The sequence below is a fragment of the Sphaeramia orbicularis genome, chromosome 19 (assembly GCF_902148855.1).
Source record: "Sphaeramia orbicularis chromosome 19, fSphaOr1.1, whole genome shotgun sequence".
NCBI lineage: Eukaryota > Metazoa > Chordata > Actinopteri > Kurtiformes > Apogonidae > Sphaeramia > Sphaeramia orbicularis.
The window spans coordinates 35044945-35067137 of record NC_043975.1 but is presented as its reverse complement, the minus strand read 5'-3'; the positions used below and the strand labels follow the sequence as shown (position 1 = coordinate 35067137).

General features: G+C 39.6%; 3 protein-coding genes across 8 annotated transcripts in view; 1 reads left to right on the top strand and 2 right to left on the bottom strand.

Annotated features, from left to right (window-relative positions):
- Positions 1–1203: 1203 nt before the first annotated feature.
- wdr24 (WD repeat domain 24) lies at positions 1204–11222 on the bottom strand. Of its 3 annotated transcripts, none has more exons than XM_030121848.1 (11): positions 11183–11222; positions 10380–10502; positions 9450–9969; positions 9168–9345; positions 7841–8513; positions 7243–7355; positions 6582–6709; positions 6366–6470; positions 5901–6238; positions 4186–4370; positions 1596–1764 (listed from the first exon to the last, which is right to left on the bottom strand). In XM_030121848.1, exons 3-11 carry the CDS (start codon positions 9928–9930, stop codon positions 1596–1598), a joined length of 2370 nt encoding a protein of 789 aa, XP_029977708.1. In that variant the 5' UTR covers positions 9931–9969; positions 10380–10502; positions 11183–11222. The 3 variants fall into 3 exon arrangements, with proteins under 3 accessions (XP_029977710.1, XP_029977708.1, XP_029977707.1); XM_030121847.1 differs by having other exon boundaries at positions 9450–9934; XM_030121850.1 differs by lacking the exons at positions 10380–10502; positions 11183–11222 and having other exon boundaries at positions 1204–1764; positions 9450–9930.
- A 26-nt stretch (positions 11223–11248) lies between these two features.
- LOC115410278 (uncharacterized) lies at positions 11249–15448 on the top strand. 2 transcript variants are annotated; one of them, XM_030121859.1, is made up of 5 exons: positions 11249–11537; positions 12305–12398; positions 12572–12731; positions 14950–15102; positions 15202–15448. In XM_030121859.1, exons 1-5 carry the CDS (start codon positions 11413–11415, stop codon positions 15366–15368), a joined length of 699 nt encoding a protein of 232 aa, XP_029977719.1. In that variant the 5' UTR covers positions 11249–11412; the 3' UTR covers positions 15369–15448. The 2 variants fall into 2 exon arrangements, with proteins under 2 accessions (XP_029977719.1, XP_029977720.1); XM_030121860.1 differs by having other exon boundaries at positions 11421–11537; positions 12300–12398.
- A 1269-nt stretch (positions 15449–16717) lies between these two features.
- rhbdl1 (rhomboid, veinlet-like 1 (Drosophila)) overlaps positions 16718–22193 on the bottom strand; it is a 46486-nt gene continuing 41010 nt past the window's right edge. For all 3 annotated transcript variants that reach the window (XM_030121855.1, XM_030121856.1, XM_030121857.1), the window contains exon 8: positions 16718–21024. In XM_030121855.1, the coding sequence (XP_029977715.1) occupies positions 20753–21024 (272 nt within the window). In that variant the 3' untranslated portion in view covers positions 16718–20752. The remainder of the gene's footprint in view (positions 21025–22193) is intronic.

Genomic DNA, 22193 nt, shown 5'->3' with positions numbered 1-22193 from the left:
TAACATCCTTAACATCCTTGGAATGATGTGGACTTGGGCTGACTTTAGCAGCTGATCCAGATAAAGCGGCATCAGGCCTCCATGTTTGGAAATGAACACAAGCTTCACCCAGACCATTCATCTGTCCTCAAGACAGACAACCACAAATGAATCATTGATGTCAGGTTTTTTTTTTGCACTAGATGTTAATAGAATAATAGAATAATGAAGAACCCGCTGTGGTGACTTTGGTAGTTTAACAGCAGTGTTTGGGAGATTACTTCAGAAATGTCAATGGTTACACATTACAAGTTCCACTGTTAATAATGTAATTATTTATAAATGAATTCAACATTTACTTTCGACTACTCATCTAGCAAATGTAAAGTGAGGACTAAAGATGGAAATTCCTAAAAAAAAAATACAGTTACAAGACTAGTAAAATATTTAGAAATCAGCCCTTTTGCGATTTCTGAATGGAACAATGCCACATCCAGCTGTTTTTATTACATTCAGGTGAAACTTATAATCATAACTCGAATGTAATTTAGTCACATAGTTTAGTTCACAGTAACTAATTGATTACTATTACATTTAATTAAAGCAAAAATGTTACTCCCCAATGCTGTTAAGTGGTCACAAATAAGGTTCTTAAAGTAGGTAAAATATTTCAGAATGTACTTATCTGTTGGTTTGTCTGTAAAACTGACCATCTCTTGTCATCAGACCACAGGACTGGAGTCCACAGCTGGACGACTGCTGTCCTCCACAGTCATGACACACAGGTAAACGAGAGACTCCCTTTGTACAGCTGGCTTTGTGTTTCGCTGGTGCACTGGAGGCTAAGACACGCTGGCGGTTTGCCAGTTTGGATTTTTGGGCCTTTGAGAGTAGAGTGCGTCTGGGGAAATGAAGAAGTGTTTGTCTCTCTCAGGTGCCCCGGAGCTCAACTTCTGCCCCGACTGCTTCAGTGGGGCTGTTCAGCTGACAACAGTGGGAGACTGAACCTACTGGGCAGCTGCCAGCTCTGAGTATGTGCAGCTGAGTGAATATGAATCTCAGTCCAAGTTCAGCTGGCCTGGATTCAGTCCCAGTACATTTACTTAGATGAATGAAAAAAGAGTGCGTATGACAGATATGAATAGCATGTGTGTAGCGCATCAAAGTGAAGCTTTTTCATTGTTGCTACTTTGACAAAACAGACGTCCAGAACAGCCTAAAGGCTTAATTCAGTTTGTATTGCTTTAATGAATTAATTCTGTAGAGAACTATATCACATATAAATTAATTAAACATTATCTACACTCCTTCAAAAATAGGTTTTAACCCTTATGTACAAACATTAATAATATACTTAAGAAAAGCAGAGGATTCTGTACAGCTGTAAAAAGGCAGCGGGTGTTAAGTCGTGTTGCTTTTGGACGTCTGTCCAGGAGAAGACGTTTTAATCTCTTCCTCCTTTAGACTCAGTCGACCTTCACCTCATCATTCAGTCCCTTCCACAGCCACAGTCCTGCAGGCCCACGTTGACGTATGGAGACATCGAGTCTGTCTGTCATGTATATGTGCCACCCCCTGCCCCTCAGGGTGAATGTTAGGACGTTAGTTGGGATGGCTCAGGTGTACTCACACAGATGACCACAGCCGGCGGGACAGTGGGCGCTGCTCTTGAGCCAGTTCATTATGTGCTCTAAGTGTCCACCGTGGCTGCAGCCCTGACACCACACAAACAGTCCCTTCACCACATGATGGCACACGGCGCACACACTCGCACACTGATGGCATCTGAGGAAACAACACAGGTGGGGTCAGAATTTAATAATATTCAGTCTAGAACGTCCATTCACAAAGACTGGGATGCATCCCACTAGTGGGTCATGGGAGATTTACTTCAGGTGTCACCAAATAAGTTGTCATTTCAAACTTATAGAAAGAAGTGTGTTTTTGATTTTGTGAACATATACTGATGAACAAAGAAATTATTTAATGTTTGTATTGTAACTATTTTAAGTTTGGGAAAAAATCTAGTGTGAAAAGGGTAATGTACATTGGATAAAAAAACCAAAAACTCAAAAGCTCGATATAACATGCTCTGCACTCCTAATATCCTTCGACCAAATATAGTGTAAGATTCTGTTGAAAGTTACTGCCTTATGATTTACATTAGGTTGTCTTTGTGTAAATTTGATCTCAATGCACTCTTCAAATAATGCAATTACATTGTTGAATAGACAGACAACAAAATGATTACAATACTCCTTCGGCCTGAAGTTGGCCGAGGGGTAAAAACCAAGAACCTTTTAACTCTGCCTTAATGTATTTTGTCTCCTTTATTTTTAGTAACACTTGCATAAAACAAAGATGTGATTCATAACATGTACAGACCTGATCAAAATCTTAAGACCAGTTGAAAAATAGCTAGAATTTACCTTTTGCACATTTGGATCTTAATGAGGTTTTAAGTAGAGCTACAATATACAAAAGCAAGAAGGGGGAGTGAGACAAAAAGCACTTTGAAAAAGTAATTTATTGAAAACAACAAGTAAACTGAAATAGACTGTTTATCAGCTGATCAAAAGTTTAAGACCATCGCTCAAAAAATTACAAAAAACTCTCCAAACCAGAACAAAAAATTTTCTCAGTAGGACTCAGTAATGAGTAGCTCCACCGTTCTTGTTAATCACTTCAAAAATTCGTTTGGGCATGCTTGATGCGAGTGTTTCCAGGAGGCTGGTGGGAACATTGCTCCAAGTGGTGAAGATGGCTTCACGAAGGGCATCAACTGTGTGGAACTGATGGCCATTTTTATAAACTTCCCTTGCCATCCATCCCCAAATGTTCTCTATGGGATTTAAATCAGGGGAACATGCGGGATGGTCCAAAAGAGTGATGTTATTCTCCCAGAAGAAGTCCTTCCTCAAGCGAGCATTGTGAACTGCAGCGTTGTCCTGTTTTTAAACCCAGCTGTTACCACACAGACGAGGGCCCTCAGTCATGAGGGATGCCCGCTGCAATATCTGCACGTAACCAGCCGCCGTTTGACGACCCTGCACCACCTGAAGCTCCAGTGTTCCACTGAATGAAAAAGCACCCCAGATCATGATGGACCCCCCTCCACTGTGCCGGGTAGAAAACATCTCAGGTGGGATCTCCTTGTCATGCCAGTAACGTTGGAAGCCATCTGGACCGTCAAGGTTAAATTTTTTCTCATCAGAGAATAAAACTTTTTTCCACCTTTCAGTGTCCCATGTTTGATGTTCCCTGGCAAAGTCTAAACGGGCAGTTTTGTGGCGTTGTAGGAGACGAGGACTTTGAATTCGTTTTTTGAACCCTTTTCCCGCAGATGCCGTCTGATGGTTATTGTGCTGCAGTCGGCACCAGTAAGGGCCTTAATTTGGGTCGAGGACCGCCCTGTGTCTTGACGGACAGTCAATCGGATCCTCCGGCTCAGCGCAGGTGTAATTTTTTTGGGTCTACCACTTGACTTTTTTGTTCCATAATGCTCAGGATCTGTCAAAAAATTTAGAATGACTGTCTTACTGCGTCCAACCTCAGCAGCAATGGCACGCTGCGAGAGGCCTTGCTTATGTAGCTTGACGATCCGACCACGTTCAAGAAGAGAAAGCTTCTTAGCTTTAGCCATCAGGAGGGCATGACCGTGTGAATGCCCGACAGAAAATGAGAATTTTGAGCAGATTTTGGCTTTTATAGCCTGTGGTCTTAAACTTTTGATCAGCTGATAAACAGCCTATTTCAGTTTACTTGTTGTTTTCAATAAATTACTTTTTCAAAGTGCTTTTTGTCTCACTCCCCCTTCTTGCTTTTGTATATTGTCGCTCTACTTAAAACCTCATTAAGATCGAAATGTGCAAAAGATAAATTCTAGCTATTTTTCAACTGGTCTTAAGATTTTGATCAGGTCTGTATATATCTATTCAAGAATATAATGTAATTTAACAGTAAACACGGTCTAGAATGTTCAGTTATGGACAAATTTGCTCTTTTCACACCCATTGTGAATTATGGCTTAAACTGGGTCCTGAGGGAATTCATTAGAAACACTGTAGGATGGAAATATTAAAGAGACCATGCAAAGGCTATTAAGCATTTTATAGTCATTGTTGAAATTATGTTTTACTCAAAATAAACAAACTACAAAAAAAAAAAAAAAAAAAAAAGCATCTGAACTAAAATAGCGGTTCTTACCTGTCACAGATCCAGCCCTTGTTGCTCATGGGCCGTTTGCAGTTGCTGCAGTTGATGTGCAGTGTGGTAGAGGCCTGGTTCAGACAGGTGATGGCACTACATGTACTCAGCTTGATGACCTCATTGGACACATTCCACAGCTCGAACCGCTGCAGCAGGTCTATGTAGGACATGTACCAGTGCTCCTAGAACAACAACACAGCTCAGTGAGCCCAGCTTTTCACAACAAACCCACTGATAGTGCATGCCAAAAACACAAAAGCCAAATAAAACTTGTTATGAACAATTCAACACAGATTACAACAAAAAAGAACAACAGGTTAAATTAGCTTCACTTTGACTCTCCCCTAATGTTAGTTTTAGTTCCTTGGGTAAAAGAAAAAAAAAATTTTTTTCCACATCATGGAACCTTTTAATAAACAGTGGTTTGTAATTGTGAGTCATATTTGATGCCATGCAGTCTTTCATTCCATCTGTCAGCTTCAATAACTCAAGACTTTCCTCATAATAACTGAAAAACTAGACTGCAACAAGTTACGTCTTTAAAAAACTGAAAACCTCTTCTGCACTGATAAAAACTAATTAAACTGAAACAAGATGAACTAAATAGATTGACAATAACAGTAAAACACAAGTAATGACAATTTCAAAACTCTTCAACAACTCTGAAGTAAAATAAAAGGGCTTTAACATTCTGGAATTCACATGAATGATATCCAGAGGATGACTATTACATTCATTCATTTTCTGAACTGACGGTAGGATACACCCTCTTCACAGGGCTGACATACAGACTCACTCCACCCTTCACTCTCACATTCACACCTATAGATGATTTAGAACAGTAATTCTCAACTGGGTCGTGACTCCGTTATCCGTGGGTCACAGACCATTTTCAGGGCAAAAAATAAGTTAATGTTAAAAAACTAATCCTGTGCTTTATTTTTAATGGAGCTGAGCCCTGCCCATTCATACTTCCCAACAGTAGGTGGCAGTAATACACTGTAATGCTAATTAACGCCACACATTTCACAGCATAAAAGACCCAAAAGTTTCTATTCACGTAATGGTGAAACTCAGGTGTGACGAATACATCAGATACAGTTTTACCTACACTGAGGACAAAAGCCTCAGTGTGTTTAATGCTTAAATAAGTGCCTGAATACACTTTTAATTTTTAACTCATTTTAACTGCACATTGGTTTTGGTTATATGTACCGAATTTAGTGTTAAAGGGAATATTTCCTTATTTAACATCACCACCTGCTGGTCATTTTGGTTTATCATTAAACTTGTCTTTTCATTAAATTTAAGCAGTTTAACTGTTATTAATTTGGGTTGCAGCTTGTCACTGATGGGTGATAGTGGGTCCTGAAGCCAGACCAGTTGAGAACCACTGATTTAGACTGACCTATTACCCTATTAAATGCATGTCTTCGGATGGTGGGAAGAAGCTGGAGCACCTGGAAAGAACCTACAGACATGGGTAGAACATGCAGACTCCAAAAAAAAAAAAAAAAAAACCCAGCTGCTGTGAGGTGACCCAACTATATAATGTACTTATTATACATGAGTTGAGGTTCTGAGAAATTATCACGTGTCAAGATGAATGATCAAACCCGACATCATTCTTCTTAACATGCAAAATCAGCAGGTGCTGTTGTATTTCAGTGCACTTTTCCAAACGCAGGTGCTTTTTTTTTTTAAAAACTGACCTGGGTGAGGTCATCAATCTCTTTCCGAATCCGGTCTCCCAAGACAATAAGTACAGACACGGCCATCTGCACATCGCCCTGCTCGGCGTAGTAGCTCAGCATCTCCCGCACGATGGGGCAAAAGAAGCTGGCGGGCAGATGGGGGTTGAACAGCGGCTGTGAAATGGAGATGAGTGAGAAGGACTCGATGGGTGTCAGACAGGTGACTTCTGCCTCGTTGCCGCTGACATGCGGGGAGTCAGCCTTGTCCTGCTGAAGGTGTTCGGGAGCAGATGGGTTATCCATGATCTCATGTCGCAGCTGAAAAGCCTCCTGTGGGAGGGTGTACTCCTGCTCCTCTATTGTGACACAGGCAGCAGATATAATATTAGACATAAGAGCACCGAGGATGGAATGGGTATAAATAACACTTACTGATGTGAGCAACTCTGAGCCAGGCAGTGTTTGATCAGATATGGGACTGACCTGTTTGGTTATCGTGCTCCATGGAATAGAGGTCATCGTCATCTAACTCTGCATCACCAAACATGTAGTCAGCCTGTCCCTCACTGCCCTCCGTCTCCTCATTTTCTGTCAGGAAATTAAGTGAACACATGTATTTTAGGTAAACAACAACAGAAAAGACCTTTATATTTTGTTATTGGCCATGTAGGCCTCCACAACTCTAATGTTGATGCTCACCTTCATTGTTGTTGCTGATGTGCGAGTTGCCAGGCTCCAGGTGGATGTTGTCCTGCCTGCTCTCACCTTTACTGCGCTCCAGTCCTCTCTCGGAGCCCATTCCTGAACCTATTTCTTTCATACTGAAACTGACAAGCACAATGCGTCTCCCCATTACATTTGATCTGCAAATCAATGCTTCTAAAACAGACGTGTACCCAACAGGTACTTCTGCAGACACTGGGAGGTACTTGGAAAGGAGACTGAATTGCTATATGAATCCGTGTGTATTCATTAAAAGGGAAAATACTCTAATAGGATTACAAACTCATGTCAAGCTGATCTTCCGTAAATGTAGTGTCTAGTAGACTGATCAACACGAGTCGTCTTAAACCCTTTAACACCACATGTTGCCACTAATTATAGTTAATAATAATTTTAAAAAATAGCCGAATGTATGAATAAACAGCTAAAATAGTAGTCTAAGTTGATTTGCATGTTTTGTAGTATGTAAGAGTTGAAAAACTTGTTTAGGATTCAAACGTGTAGAATTTGGCTGGTCAGTGAAGGGCTGATTGAGCTGTTTCTGATTTCACTCTAGGGCTGCATCAGACAAAAAAGTCAGACAACCATGACCCCAAATGTTTTTTTTGGTGAGAGCTTAGAAAAAAAAAACTCTTACCTGTTCATCAGAGGCAAAGTGCCAAGTTTACTGAGGTTGTGGTTTGGACCAGGTGTTGTGACATTCGCTGGGTCAGAGAACATGATTCGCAACATGGTCCATGTAGTGGATACCTTAAATAAATTTTTTAAAAATCTGGTTATTCTTCAGACAGAGCAAAGAAATTGTGACATGGTTAATATCCATATAATAGGAATGACAGTTTTTTGATATAGGTAGAATGCTTCACAACAAAAAGATGAATCACTCTGGTTCTAAAAATGCCTTAAACTACAAATCATATTCTCCAGATAAGGGGGAAAAAAAAATCTGAATTTTTACCCAATACAGTGAAATGTAATGATTATAACCTCATCAACTCATATGACAATTGCAAAATACAGTAAAATATATAATAAATCGTTTCTATCTGATTTCTTTTGCACATCATTCAGCTCTACTATGTTTGGAGTCAGAATTGTATTATGAACAAGGCAACAATTAATTAAGCAGTACCAAATACTATAGCCTTAATTGATATTAAAAAGATCAAACATCATTAATGTTATTTAAAATAAAAGCAGCACTGTGCACAGATTTGTTTATGCACTGATCTGACCTGAGGTCTTTTGAGATCCTGGGCCACCTTGGCGTTGTGATCACACAGCTCTGCAAATGGCTTCCCACTGAGGAGGTAGAGTTGTGCTGTCTTGACAAACCAGTCCATGCGGTTACTATCCAAGTCTGTCTCAAAGACACTAAGGGCACTGGACACATGGGCGAATTGTTCTGTCAGGTCAGGCTTCTTGAAGAAAAAGATGGGGTAGCGGCGGTCGCCTCCAGCATATGGCTTTATTTTAGCGTCACTACTGATCAGACTCTCCTTGGCTGCAAAGGCCAAGTCCCCAAAAAGTCCAAAGCACAGACCCTCAGGGTTGGCCTTGTCCACAGGCCGAGTAGCGTCCTTAAACCTGTGTTGGTAAAGTGTGCTGTCCTTTGACCCGGAAAGCAGAAAATGAGGATCGTGCTGGTGGCGCCACACAATACCTGTGGTGACGTCTTTGTGTTCTTCAAAGGTGGCGAAGGGAATGAAAGGTCTGCGAACATCCCACACATAGATGTTGTGGTCCACCATCATTGAACAAGTGGCCAAATGAAACTTCCTCTCGGGCCGCCACTTGACTCGTGCCACAGAGGCAATAGTCTGGACACAGTAGATCTCCTTGGCCCTGTTAGTGGTCATGTCCCACACCTTGACCATCTTGTCCCTGCCTCCTGTTGCCAGCCATCCCCTGAATTTGAAACAAACGTGGCGAGACAATAAACATTAAAGTAGGAACTCAGAAACATTGATATGGAACAAATAATGAGCTGAGAGTAATGTTTCTTCTCTTTATCTATATACAGTCTATTCATAGTTAGCACATGAGTGTGTGATCTATCAAATGGAGCTCTAGATGCATGAGCCATGAATTAAACCTTTTGGTCAATCCCTCAGAATAATTGGTGTCAACTGTGTTGCTCTCACAAGTCACACTGCTGTCACTATACTGAAATAATGTATAGCACATTACATGTCTTGTGCAGGTGTAAAGGGTACTAATTAGTCATACCTGAAACTGAAATTCTCAGTAAAAGAAAAAAAAAATGTAAAGAATTATGTCAATTCAAACACAAACTCTAGCTCTGATTTCAGCACGATGGGATTTAATTTGAAACAAAAAAAAGGTTTTCAATGAGACATTAAGTGGTGACTACAGACTGAGAGAGGTGGCTGTATCAGAACCCAAGCAGTGCATTTTTGAAAATGTATTATACTGAATGTCACAAAAAAACAGTACCAATCATAAAAATGCTGAATACCAGATCTGATAATTGACCGGCCAGGCCAGCAGTCTGGAACAAACACTAGGTACGTTAGCTTTCACACTCAAATGTTTCCAAACCTGTCATCAGGATGCCAGTCACAGCAGAACACAGGGCCAGTGTGGGCGGTGAACATACGCTCATAACGGTCGGGTCGCCTGATGTCCCACAGCTGGACATTCCCATTCTCAAACGATGCAGCAAATGTAAAATAATCCTTCATGCTGAACTGGACATCTCTTACACTCTCTGACTGACCTAGAAGAAAAGTTTTAACAATCCAACAAAATTTTAAGGGACATTCAAGTATTACTCTTTTACTCTCTGTTCTGATTTGAAACATAACTAGTCACATTCTTTACCTGAGAAAGTGCTGACAGACTCCTTCTTGCGCAGGTCAAAACACTTCATGAATCCATCTTGCGAGCCACTAAGCAGCATATAAACCTCAGTAGGATGGAAGCACACTTTGTTGACAGTACGTTTGTGTTCAGTAAACAGTTGGTCTTGCTTGTTGCGAGAGGGTTTCCCTAAGTTCCAGGTTACCACGGCCCCGTTGGTGGCCGCAGTGGCCAGCAAGTTCTCCTCCATCTGGTGCCACATGACATCTGCGCAGCTGAAGTTTAGAGATGGTTTGCGGCCAACTCTGAGATTTAGCTTCTCTACAAACTGCTCCTCCTCTAGGCTGTAGATTTTGAAGATGTTGCGGCCAGCCACAACCACCTGTGTGGCGTCACGGCACACGCTGATAGCATTGGCAGGAGCATCCAAGTGGCAGAACATTGTCTTGCCACTGATGGTGCTGCTGCTAAGGGCTGTGGTAACCCGAGACATCTTCTCCATGTTCCTAAGGTTTTTTTTACACAACAAATGACACAAGATCTGGATTAAAAAACAAAGCACCATGAATGAAAACAAAATTGAATTTCAGGTAAAAATCAGCTTTATTTTCATCTTCATCCTAACCTAAAGTTTCCCATTATACAATTATAGAATGGCTTTGCACAAATTCTAATTAACAAGTTTTACAAATCATATTTGGCTCATATTCAAGAAATTTAACTCCTGACAAGACAGATTGGCTGATCTTCATTCACTTCTTTCACTTGTACAGCAAAATCTACAGAGGAGCACCAAAAGCAAAAATAGACCTAAGGGAATGATTTAGAGCATTCTGACATTTAACCAGGAGGTGGCATCCAAACCAAATAAACGATCACCTTAAGTACATTGTGTACTGGAGGCATGTATGCAAGTTAAGATCTTGGACATGATAAAAATGCACTACTAACTTGATGAAGATGTGCTGGCCTTGTCAGTGTCTGCAGAGGCACATGGGCCTCTTCATGTGCTCCCAGGAGAATCCACTTGGAAGTGAGAGACTGTCATATCAGCAGAGCACAGCAGTACACCACCTGAGTTAACAGGAAACATAGACATTCACCAACACCATTACATGTTGAAAATAGCAGTGCAAAATTAAAGTATTCGTGTACGAAGAAAAAAACAAAATACAAATTTAACAACACTGCGAGCATGAGGTAACATTGCTGTGTGTGTATTTTAGCAAATTAAAACTCACTGCAGCAAATTAGTAAAAACCAACACATCTGTGAAGTTTATGTCAGCCTGCTTCTCTGAAAAAGCTGCTATGCTGAGAGCTCACCGGGTTCAACCACCTTCTACTGGAGAGATGTATTAATAGTTACTCTGAGTTCTATAGATATTGCATTTTGAACGACAGGTTTGTACAAATTTACAAACGCTGCACAACGTAAACGAGAGGGGGTGATGTCCACTCAAACTCATGGCAGCCTCGTGACTTCAAGGAGCGCGAATAGCATACATTTAGAAATGTTTAATGTCCACATGTCTGATGGGGTTTTAGCTACAAACAGCATAAACATGACTGAGGAATGTGACGCTAATGCTAATGCTAGCAGACTAACCTGGCTACAGAGCCCTGTTTCACACAAGAACCTACCTCGCTGTGTTTTGCAAGTGAGTTACAAACATTCAAACACTCAAAATAAACACCCCGCCGAGTAACTGCCTTTGCGTAAAGAAAAAGAAACAAATATTTCGGTGTACTAACCTTCGGAAACTGTTGCTTACTTCATACGGTACCGGAAGTTGTTGGTCTGAAATATCGCGGGAATTCCATATGTCATAACGGAAGCGTCATACTACAACTGTTCATTGAAGAATTTTTCTGGAGATCATTTTGTTGTCTTTTTTTTTGTTTGTCTTTTAAAGGAAGGTGTGAAGATAACACGTGCAGTATCGTTGTGTTTTTATATGTGACGCAGTGAGTGTTTTTTCGACATGAGTTCTCTGTTTTCGTGTGAGGAGCCTGACACATGGAGAGGTGTGTTTGTGAAGTACTGGGACGTAGTCGAGGCTAAATCCAAAGGGAAGACACCTGGAAAGCTGCTGAGGCTTGACAAATGGTAACATTAACACCTCATAACTAGTGTTAAATGACAGTAAATGATCACCTATTATTTATTGGTTTTTTTGTTTTTTTTTGCATTAAGTGTTTTTAGCTGTTGTTTTAACTGCCTCTTATTCCTGTTTTAATTTCCTTATTATTATTATTTTTTTTTTTATCTTTTCTGCACTTTCCTCTTATTTAATGTTTTATTCTCTATGATTTTAATGTAATTGTATGCCTTTGGAAAGAACTTTGAACTGCCTTGTGTATGACTGGTGCTATATAAATACATTTGCCTTGCTATATAAATGCATTCAGTCAAATTTATGCAGAACTACTAGATGTGAAAGAACTATATTTATACTGAATGGAATCAGATGTTGGTTGCAAGAAAGTGAAGTACTAACGGACATATTAAAACTGGGAAATTATTTTATTCATTAAAAATAGGAACATAATATATATATATATATATATATATATATATATATATATATATATATATATATATATATATATATATATACGTCATACAAATTATCCTTAGGTTTCTTGGATGTTCAGTGCAAATTTCAACACATTCCAGTGAAAAATGAGAAATTTGTGCAGCTTAGAAAATGCATAGTAATGATACAGTTTCACTCTGTGAAGCCACATTTTCAAGGGATTTTTTTTCCCAAGAAAATCAGTAACATGAACATATAGCTTGCTGTTCATGTCTGGACTTGCTTTGAGTATAAGATTTTAGTGAACTAATCCTTGTCTTTGTGTATCTGAGGTAAGGTACCAAGAGGAGCTGCCTGCAGTCATTTCAGGTCGATCTGACAAACACATCACACAGTCAGAGCTGGTGAAATTGATGGAGTGGAAGCTTACTGTAAGTAGTGTCTACACTGACTCATGAAATGGAAAGAAATTTAAGACACACATACTCAAAACATTTGGTCACACTTCTTTAGTAAATGCCCTCCAAACACCATATATTTGTCTGACAGCACTCAGACAGTGCATTATCCATGTCCTTGAGCGGCCCTGTGTGGTTTTCTACAGAGAGGGAAGTTCAGGCCAAGGCTGCAGCAGCTGGTGGCTTCCAACAGCGAGGATACTGTGGAGAAATGTTCCAGAAAGGCCTTCAGCCTCTTGCCTGATGTGCAGGCTGCGATCATAGAGCTCAGCTCCCTGAAAGGTGTTGGCCCAGCCACTGCCTCAGGTTAGCACATCATTGTTTAAGAAGTGTCTGTTATGGCCAGCTACCAAACTACCATACTTTTGTGGCACTGACTAGATTTCTTAGATACCACTGGGTCCAATCAAGCGGTAACATGTGGACACATTTTTTGTTCAACAGTCTATGTCATGTAAGCAGAGTAACTTATATGCATGTATTATACATATTTGAGAAGGTATTTATAATCACTTTAACTTTATGTATAACAAAATTTGGGGGGGGATAAAATTTTTAGGTGACAAATGTCAAATTACTGCTCGGTAACATGTGGACTTGAAACAGTTCTCAGTTTTTTAGAGCTTTATGCAAGCATTCAAAAAATGCGGTTCTCAACAGAAATTTACATCAAGTAGGACAAAACTTTTTAGATATTATGTTCAACTATGCTGAAAATAAATTTTGGAGTAACATATGGAGAAGTCTCTGTTTTATTGACATGAGAATGTGGTAACACGTGGACAGGCTGCCATAGTAACATGTGGATGACTCATTACCATTGTATGCATCACCCAAAATGTATTCAAAAGACCTTCACTTTCTGAAAGTTTCACTGAAATATTTGAATTATAAGTAATTTGACAATTAAAAATTGGTATTTTTGTGGTAACACATGGACAGGGCCTTTCAAGCAACTCAAAAATGTTCAAACTCACAAATATCAATATTATTCACAAAACAATGAAAATCTAATACTTGAAACGTAACAATCATCAATATAATCAACACACTGAATAAATTTTCACATTTTTTAGTTACAATTTTTAGCGTCAAATTCAAGCTATGGCTATGGTGTAAAAAGTACAAGTGGTATTTTAAAAAAGATAACAGTTCCATAGGATAGAGATTTTTAGCTAAAAAGTGAGCCCACTTGATAAATGATGTGTGCAAATTTACTTTTTCATGTTGATGTTCACTTTCGCTTGATCGAACCCAACTGAGTATTGAAAAATGCCTGATCTGAGTCAGAACTAATTGTGCCTTCACATGCAATCAGGAAGATGACCCTTTCCACTTGTGAATTCAAAAATACCAGTGCGTTGTGTTCAAGTGCTTTTGGTGTCATAGTGAAATTAAAAACACAATTTATCGTGTCCTGCTGCTTGGGTAAAACAGTTTTGGATGTGTTAAGTCAACAGTGCACCACCATGTTGCAATTTTTTTTTTTTTTTTTGTGAATTATGTATACTATAAATACGTAAATCATCAGGTAACAAATCCATTCTTTTTGACTGAGTAAAGAAACAAATTTCTCTCCATATCTGTCCATCTGTCTGTCTGTCCATTCAAGGACATAATCGCATTATCTGAAGAATGTATTGAGATCTCTGCACCAAATTTATACTGTGGAGGCATCTTGGCATGAAGCAGAAGCCTATTGAAAATAGGTGACCATAACCTACTTATTAAGGTCAAATGTCGACGTCCTTTCAACAACGTAATGGCATTATCTGAAGAATGTATTGAGATATCCACACCACATTTACACAAATCTAATGTAAATTATAGGGCAGTAACTTTCAACTTTCTTACACTGTATCTGGCTGAGGGGTGTTAAAAATGTGCAGCATGTTATGTTATGATCATTTGCAATGAATCCCTCGTTGCTCTCTTCCATGTTGAAAAGTTCAAAGGTTATTTTCATTTCAGCAACTCGTATATCAAAAATTTTTCCCAGTTCCCCAGTGGAAAATACAACATGAGGGGGCGTTCATGAGCAATTCTCAACTTCAGAAATAGTATTTACCATAATTCCCATAGCACATGAAGTTTCATCAGCATCAGCACATGCAAAACACACAATTTAAAAAAAAAACCCAAAAACTAAAGATATGTTATCAGAAATCTTCAATTTATGTAGTGGTTTATTTTCATGCTTTGAGTATAGAAAAAAAAAAAAAACGAGCTAAAATAAAACTTGTGATGTGCATTATAATTTTCTTTTTGGTAAAATGAGAAATTGGAATTGAAAAAAGTATTGAAGCAAAGGCATCAGTATTATTACCAGTATTAAACATTGTTGAAGGGTACCCAGTCCTGTTGACAGCTCAGCTTCAAGGAACAGGTCTGTCTTATAAGACCAAATGAGTGTTAATATGGCCTGAATCTGTGGCTTGGACTTCCTGCTCTCTGTTTCAGGAGCTTGTGTGCCACTGCCACACTTTGCTTTGGCCTGAGGGCTCACTGTTCATTTTTGTTCCAGCTGTGTTGGCAGCAGGAGCTCCGGAGCAGGCTGCATTCATGTCTGACGAGGCCATGGAGAGTGTACCAGGACTGAAGCCCATCCAGTACACAGCCAAACACTATGCTCTCTACCTTGGCAAGATGGTTGAGCGGACAAAAAACCTCAACAAAGGTGGGCTAATGGTAGGAACATGAGGGTGTATTGAGTGTCTTTTGTGTCTTAGTACTGTGACTAATGAATGCACCCCATGACCTCCTCTCTCCTCTGCAGTGGATCCCCGGCAGGACTGGACACCCCACAGAATGGAGCTGTGTTTGTGGGCGATGACCATCGCTTCTCAGCAGCAGCTCCCGTTTCTAAAGGATATCAATGTAAAAGGCAGTGATGTGGCAGAGAAGTGCTTAGATGAGACACCAAGAAAGAAGCTGAAAACATGATAAAAAACATTTGTACTGAATAGGTTTGTTATTTTTTTTAGGTTGTGTATGAAATAATAAAGTTTTTCTATGAAACAGAATGTGTAGAGCATCTGATTTATTTATTAGGTTGTGTAATTCCTTTTTTCAGATGTTTGTTGATGTTGATTTAGATGCGAGTATCATTTGGCTTCATATTGCTCAGTCTAATAACAGTTCTCTCCCAGTCTTTCAGTTACAGATTGAATAATGCTTAAACATGCTACAAAGCAGTGAGATGTTGCCACAGTATTGTTCTTTATTTATATTGTTTCTAAATTAAAGCAAAGTACAATGAACAGTACAAAATAAAACAAAATATATATATATATATATATATTTACAATATAAAATGGTTCCGTTCAGAACATTTAAAAAGTACAATAGATTGTGAAATAATTAATGAGGACTTTGATATAAATTATCCATATGTAAATTTAGTTTTCCTTTAGTTTCCTCATGACCAAGAGAAAAATAGCTTCTTCTGCTTTTTCTTTTTGTAAACGCTGTGTTGGTGCAACCTCTTGTCTGGTGAGAGAGGTTGAACCTCATAAGCTTGGCACCATTTTATTAATACAAGTAAGCAGCTCATGAAAACTACCGCAGCAGCACAGATACGTATGACTTTTACTCAAACCTGTCAGAGGGGAACGACTCTCATTGTATGAGACCAACTGTAATATTTGCACGACCTCCAGTGGCTCAGGCAGTATTTGTGAACATGAAAGGGATTCCGTACCAAACTAGAAACCGTGGCTTCAGTAGCCCCCATTCTACAACGGCAGACAAAGATCAGCATTTAATCCACATTAAAATAAAAATGCTTTCAAACCCATTGCCAGCAGCATCCATTATAGTATTCATAATCAAACAAAATAATTAATTGGATAAGTTATACCAATCTGAAAACACTAGGATCAAAGACACATATTTCCTCAGTAGTTTTTTTTTTTTTTTAACCAATATCGTTTACTTAATGTTACTGTCCAATTGGCACAAATTATATATCAGACCCTGTTTTACACATTTTAACAGACCAGTATCATGATAATTTGGGAACTAAAGTTGTACTTTCGTCAGTTTATTGTATAAAAGTTTTAAAAAGTCTCAATTTATCACTTAAAAAACTGAAAATATAGATAGTGGCGTGCATCCAGGAACTGTTGTTAGATGCATTTTATTACCCATCTCTGGAGCTACGTTGGCCTTTTTCACCTGCACAGTCCTGCAGTGAGAGTAACCCTTATCTAAGAAAAGGCATCCTGGCTGACTCGTTGGCAAGCAGCAATTCAGAGGGGCTTCTGAATATGAAATAACTTCACTTGTTTGCACTGCGGCGTCTTTCTCTTGTGGATTCTGTGCATGATCGTGTAGAATGTACTATATAGAAAACAGCAAAGCAGCCTTCTCGCCATGGTGCTTAGTCCTGGGCTTATAAATAACAAGGCATTGGGCATAACAGCACAATGGATTGGCATAGGGAGGTAATACCTTAAAAAAACATAGCATCAAAGAATGTTTATGATAGTAGAGAATATGGCACACAACAACATGTCTACGTTATTATAAGTGCAAAAAAGTCCACCGATGACAAAAAACAAGAACAGGAGATAAGAAACCGTCAAGTATGCTGCATTTCTGAATCAGACAAGCACAGAAATGGATGGTTTTGGGGACAGTCACATCAACAAGGGTTCATGTATCAATGAGACTCACACAGGTTTTGCTCTAACCTTTAAGCGATCTGTTACATCTCATCTCTTGACCTCTCTCATCAGCTCCAAACCAACCACAGAGAAGGTGTGGATTATGTGGAGTGATGTTCTGATCGGCTGCTCCTACTCAGCCCATTGCCATTTCCTTTCTTATAGCGCTGAAAACAAATATGTCACTCAAAGACAGCCATTAAATTAACATCCCGCAGCCTGTCAGATCCACCTATTAAAGGACGATATCCCGTTTACAGTCTGGCTTTGGGTTCCTCACAACAGCCATGCATCATGCTGACACTGGGGGTGTTGTGACATGCGCTGACAGGATGTGAGGGCAGGTAGAGCTTGACAACAGCCCTGCTGAGGTTCTTTTTTTTATGAGGCAGGTGCAGACATTGTTCCTTTGCCACTGATGCTGCTGTCTTTCCATTCCACACACACCAAACTAAACCTGTCACTTACAGAGGATCAGGCCTCTGTCACTCCCTTTGACTCGTTTCCTTCGAGGCAAGCTGCCTCTATTCTCAGATGTGAGGTGTGTTGGTGCTGTGGCTGGCTCAGGCTCCAGGCCAGGAGATTTGCCTTGCAGAAAAAGTAATAATCTACTAAAACATTTCCTCTACCTGGCTATTGAAGCTGCATGCACTTATTTTGTCCTCTTCTGACTACAATTTTGTCTGCTTTGTTCTTTTGCATAAATACATTATAAAGGGTATTCACTTGTTTTATATAACTTATTTGTGTATAATTTTTGAGGTTCAGGGACATAAGCCTTTCATTTTAGTCCATCCAAGAGGGGTGATATTCACAGTTAATGTGATCTACAAAAACATATCCATTTACTAGCCCTTTTTTACAACCCTTCCGGGTTCCTATGAATCTTAAGTTAAAGAGGCACATTAACCTCCTCTCAGGCATCGTCTTCATCTTCATTATAGGCTAACAGGGTATGTATGCATTATTCATCCATGTATCTCTGCTATCCCCAGCAATAATATTTCCTAGTATACATAAGAGTTTCCATCAAGGCTTCATTACCTCTGTGTGTCAGCTGATCTTCACTTTTCATGTTGTTAATATCTGAAAATGGCTTATTCTTGCCATTTCACACTGATTCTCTCATTTAACACAATATCTCCTGTTACTACTGACACTTTCATTTGGAAGCAACTTCTCAGAATTGTATTTATGACCAACCATCAGAATTGGCAAATGCATAAAAAAAAAATTTTCTTCGCAGGCAGCCAGTGGACATTCAAATGAATTATTGATCGAAAGCCTGAAAAATGGAACACAGCATGGGTAAATGTACTCGCTATCCTTGCCTCAGCTCAGCTTTCCAAAAAGCTCGAATCTCTGCGGAGCTAATATACGACACAGGCTCTGTATAGAGGGACTGCAGCGAGGCATCGTCACACACCACGGGGGGAGAGTTCGGGATGTGGGCACTTGCAAAATGAAGCTGCGTTGACTCTCAAGCAAGTAGTAAAAATGCATCTAGCTACATAAAAATATCTCAAACAGTCCAGGGTTTCACAGGCTTGTTCTTGCACAGTTTGTCTTCGTTAACCTCATCTGCAGAGTATTCACATTGAAGAAACGTTTTTCAGTTTTGGAGCACACAGAAATGAAATCTGAATTGAAGTTCATGAGCTACCATACAACAGGTCTCAAACCAACATACACCTTTGCCTTCTCACATTAGTTCTTTCTATGGCTTATTTTGTAAAGCACTAAAGATTTATAAAATCAAGCAAGCTTGAGTCGTTGGTGGCCATCGAACAAACCAGGGGATTTTGCCTCATGGACTATTTTTCAGAGGATCAAAGCCATACAGGAGTTATGAGAAGAACAACAATCATAGCATTAATTTTGCACCATTTGAAACTTTTCTGTTTTCCCTGCTAGGGGAAAAAAATACAAATAAATATACTCTTGGTTATGAACATACAATATACACATCCACTATCAAATGAAAAACGGGGACAACTTAATAACACTCTTGTTTGTTTGTTGTTGTTTTTTTTTTTTATAGGTACATTCCTTTACAAAAGTATACAGTCCCTAAGAATGAGAAACTGAGGTATAGACTGGGCCTGGCAAAGAGACCCCAATGCCCTCTGGGACAGAAAGGTCAGAGGTCAGGTGATGACACATCCGCGCCCTCCCCAGTTCAGTCTGTCAGAGCGAGAACAGGCAGAGGCCAGTATCTGTGTGTGTGTCTGTTTGTGTATGTGTGTGTTCTTCTCTTCGGTTTGTCCACATTGACCTACACAATCAGGCAGTGGCTGCTCTCAAAGACAAAGAGGAGACGGATGTGTGAGTGTTCGTGTTTGTGTCCTTGTCTCGCTGAGAGCCACAGAGCATGACATGGCATATTTTACACGGTGCGCCTGGCGAGTTGGTGGCGTTTGACACAGGAGGAGTTCACTCGCTGAAGTGATGACCATTCAGAAAAAAAACACTACTTCAGCTTTCATTTTTTCATAATTTTCTGTCTTGTCCCTCCTGTCATGCGACCATGATTTCTCATTTGCATGTCTTGTCTATGTTGTGTGAAAATGTCGATCTGTATCCACAGTGTAGGTATAATGTCATGTAAATAATACAGTAACTTAAAATGACAGTGACGCCTCTGTCTAATGTTAAGGTACGACTTGACAGAAGCTTTAAAATCCATGTGTATTTTCCTGAAATGATAAATTTCTGTACCTGCTCTGAAAAGAGATTTCTTAATCCACTTTCACTCAACAATGTCTGACTGATGTCTTTTTACTCAACCAAAGACATTTTTCAGTGACTTTTAAGAAAATACTCTGATAGATGCTTTTTCTTTTCAAATTATCATGCCGGCAACTTTGCAAAAAGTCACAGTGACCGCTGTGAGTTACAACAGGGCTGTAAAGTTTTAAAAAGTGATAGCTACAATCGTTTTTCACTGGTACTTTTATGTTTTTTTTCTTTTTATTGCTGTCCCTGGATAATAATAAGCGTGCTCTGCCAAAAAAACGTTTTTCAACCTTGCAGTTCAGCTTTGTAGTACAGCTGAAATTTAAATTCATATCATCTGCATCAAATGACTTTAAGCAAAACCAGCGAATCCCTCACAGCTTCAGGAGAAACACTGCTACTGATCCTGATCTTTGAACCTAATATAAGACAGAACTTCTCTTGGCGTTGGTATCAGCTGTGGTGCACACTTTCACTTCACCTACTTTTTTCTTTTCAACAGAGGCATGTGTCATGAACTCCTCAGATATTTTGTACTTTAGGTGCGTTCAGCTAAACGACTGATGAAACACAAATAAAGAGCACAATGTCAAAATGCTCACTGAAACTTTACAGCTGGTAATGTGAATGAAATTTCAACATATATAAAAAGATACAATGCTCCTCAATAGGATCTGAGGAACATTCACCTGTACTTGTTGCTACTGTAATCCCTCTTTAATAAAAGAGACATATTTCTTTGATTTGCAAAGTATCTGTAAAAAACGATTCTTGGTCGACTTTAGTGTGAAAGATTTCCTATTATTTCATTTGAGTCTAACTTGAGAGGAAATGGGAAAGTTAACTATGAGCAAAACGGGAACCTTTGTTTGGTGTTTGAAGTCATTGTGAAGGTGGATGAGGGCCCGAGGAGGGGGGCCTTCATCAGGGAGGAGCGGGGATCTGCACCCCCAGCAGCTCGTAGGCAAAGATGTTCCAGAAGATGGCGAAGAGGAGGAACGTGATGAAGGAGAAGATGATGACCCACCAGGAGCACTGCTTCTGCAGGCTCTCCTCATAGCTGCGCAGTATCAGCAGCCCCATGCTGATCCCGACCACGGCCCCGGACAAGTGCGCCATGAAGCTGGGCTGTGGCCCCGAGGAGGGCAACGGGGGGGAGAAGCGAAGCCAGACTGCACGGCCCACCTCCGAACTCACTGTGGAAGCAGAGAAAAAACAAAGATATCAAATCATGACTTAAGCAATAACCAAATCAAGACTGAGGTGATTTTGCACCATCAAGCCAAAAGCTTGTGGACTTTGCAGCCACTTTGTACTTTTAATTTATGGCTATTTTTCCACAATTTGGGCTTCGTTCCAGTACAGAAATGCACTCCCAAGTTGGTGGCAATAGTTTGGGGAAGGAGCATAAACTCCATGAATAAAGTGGTTTACTCAGGTTGGTGCAGAATAATAATTTTATAGCTGAAAAAAACCCTGATGGTGTGGGTCGCGGGAGGTCATCCACAATAAAATAAAAAGGCTTTAATTTTCAGATACATAATTTAATTGAAGTTACTATAAAATCTTTATGACTGAATATTTAGATTAAGTATGAATTATACAAACCCAGCCACAGGGTTTAAATTAGATGATTTTCTTCCTTTACTGGACCTAATTTGACCTGGTTTGGCATCATTCAAGTTTTTTTCTTTGTATTGATATTAAACTGGATATTGTGAAATTGTACAAGCACTTTGCTATCCAGTGTCATCAGGATTAACAATTCACTATTTGCACTTAATTTGTTACAACTGTTGCTTTTCCACTTATCAATTTTCACACTGTTCACAAAAAATATATATACATGGAAATAAATCAACATTAGTCTCATCTGTTGATCAGGGTTGTGATTAAAGGTTTCAAGAGGTCGCAGAAGATTTCTAGTACTTCGATACGTTGGAAATGACTGGTGTTGAAGAAAATGACCATATGGATAAATTAGAACAATAGCCCTGTTGCAACTAACGTCACTGATGCTGTGAATAGGATGAAATCTCTGCAGTCACGGTGCTGAAAGTCTTCCTAGATTACACATCCTTATAGCTGCAGATTAGTGTCTATAGTTTGGGAATGACTTGTCCAGATCATACTGTATATGGATGTAATGTAGGGAGACCACATACTTCCAGCCATGTGGTAAACATCACTGGCTGAGTGAGTACGTGCGTCTGCAGCCAAAGACAAGTCTCAATATCAGAGGATGTTTATTCTATGGATGTTTCAGTAAAAAGCTACAGTTCCTTGTTTCCACCATTAACACAGCTGATTAAATACTAAACACAGAACCAGTCAGATATTATGTCTCCACAGAAGCTGACGCAAA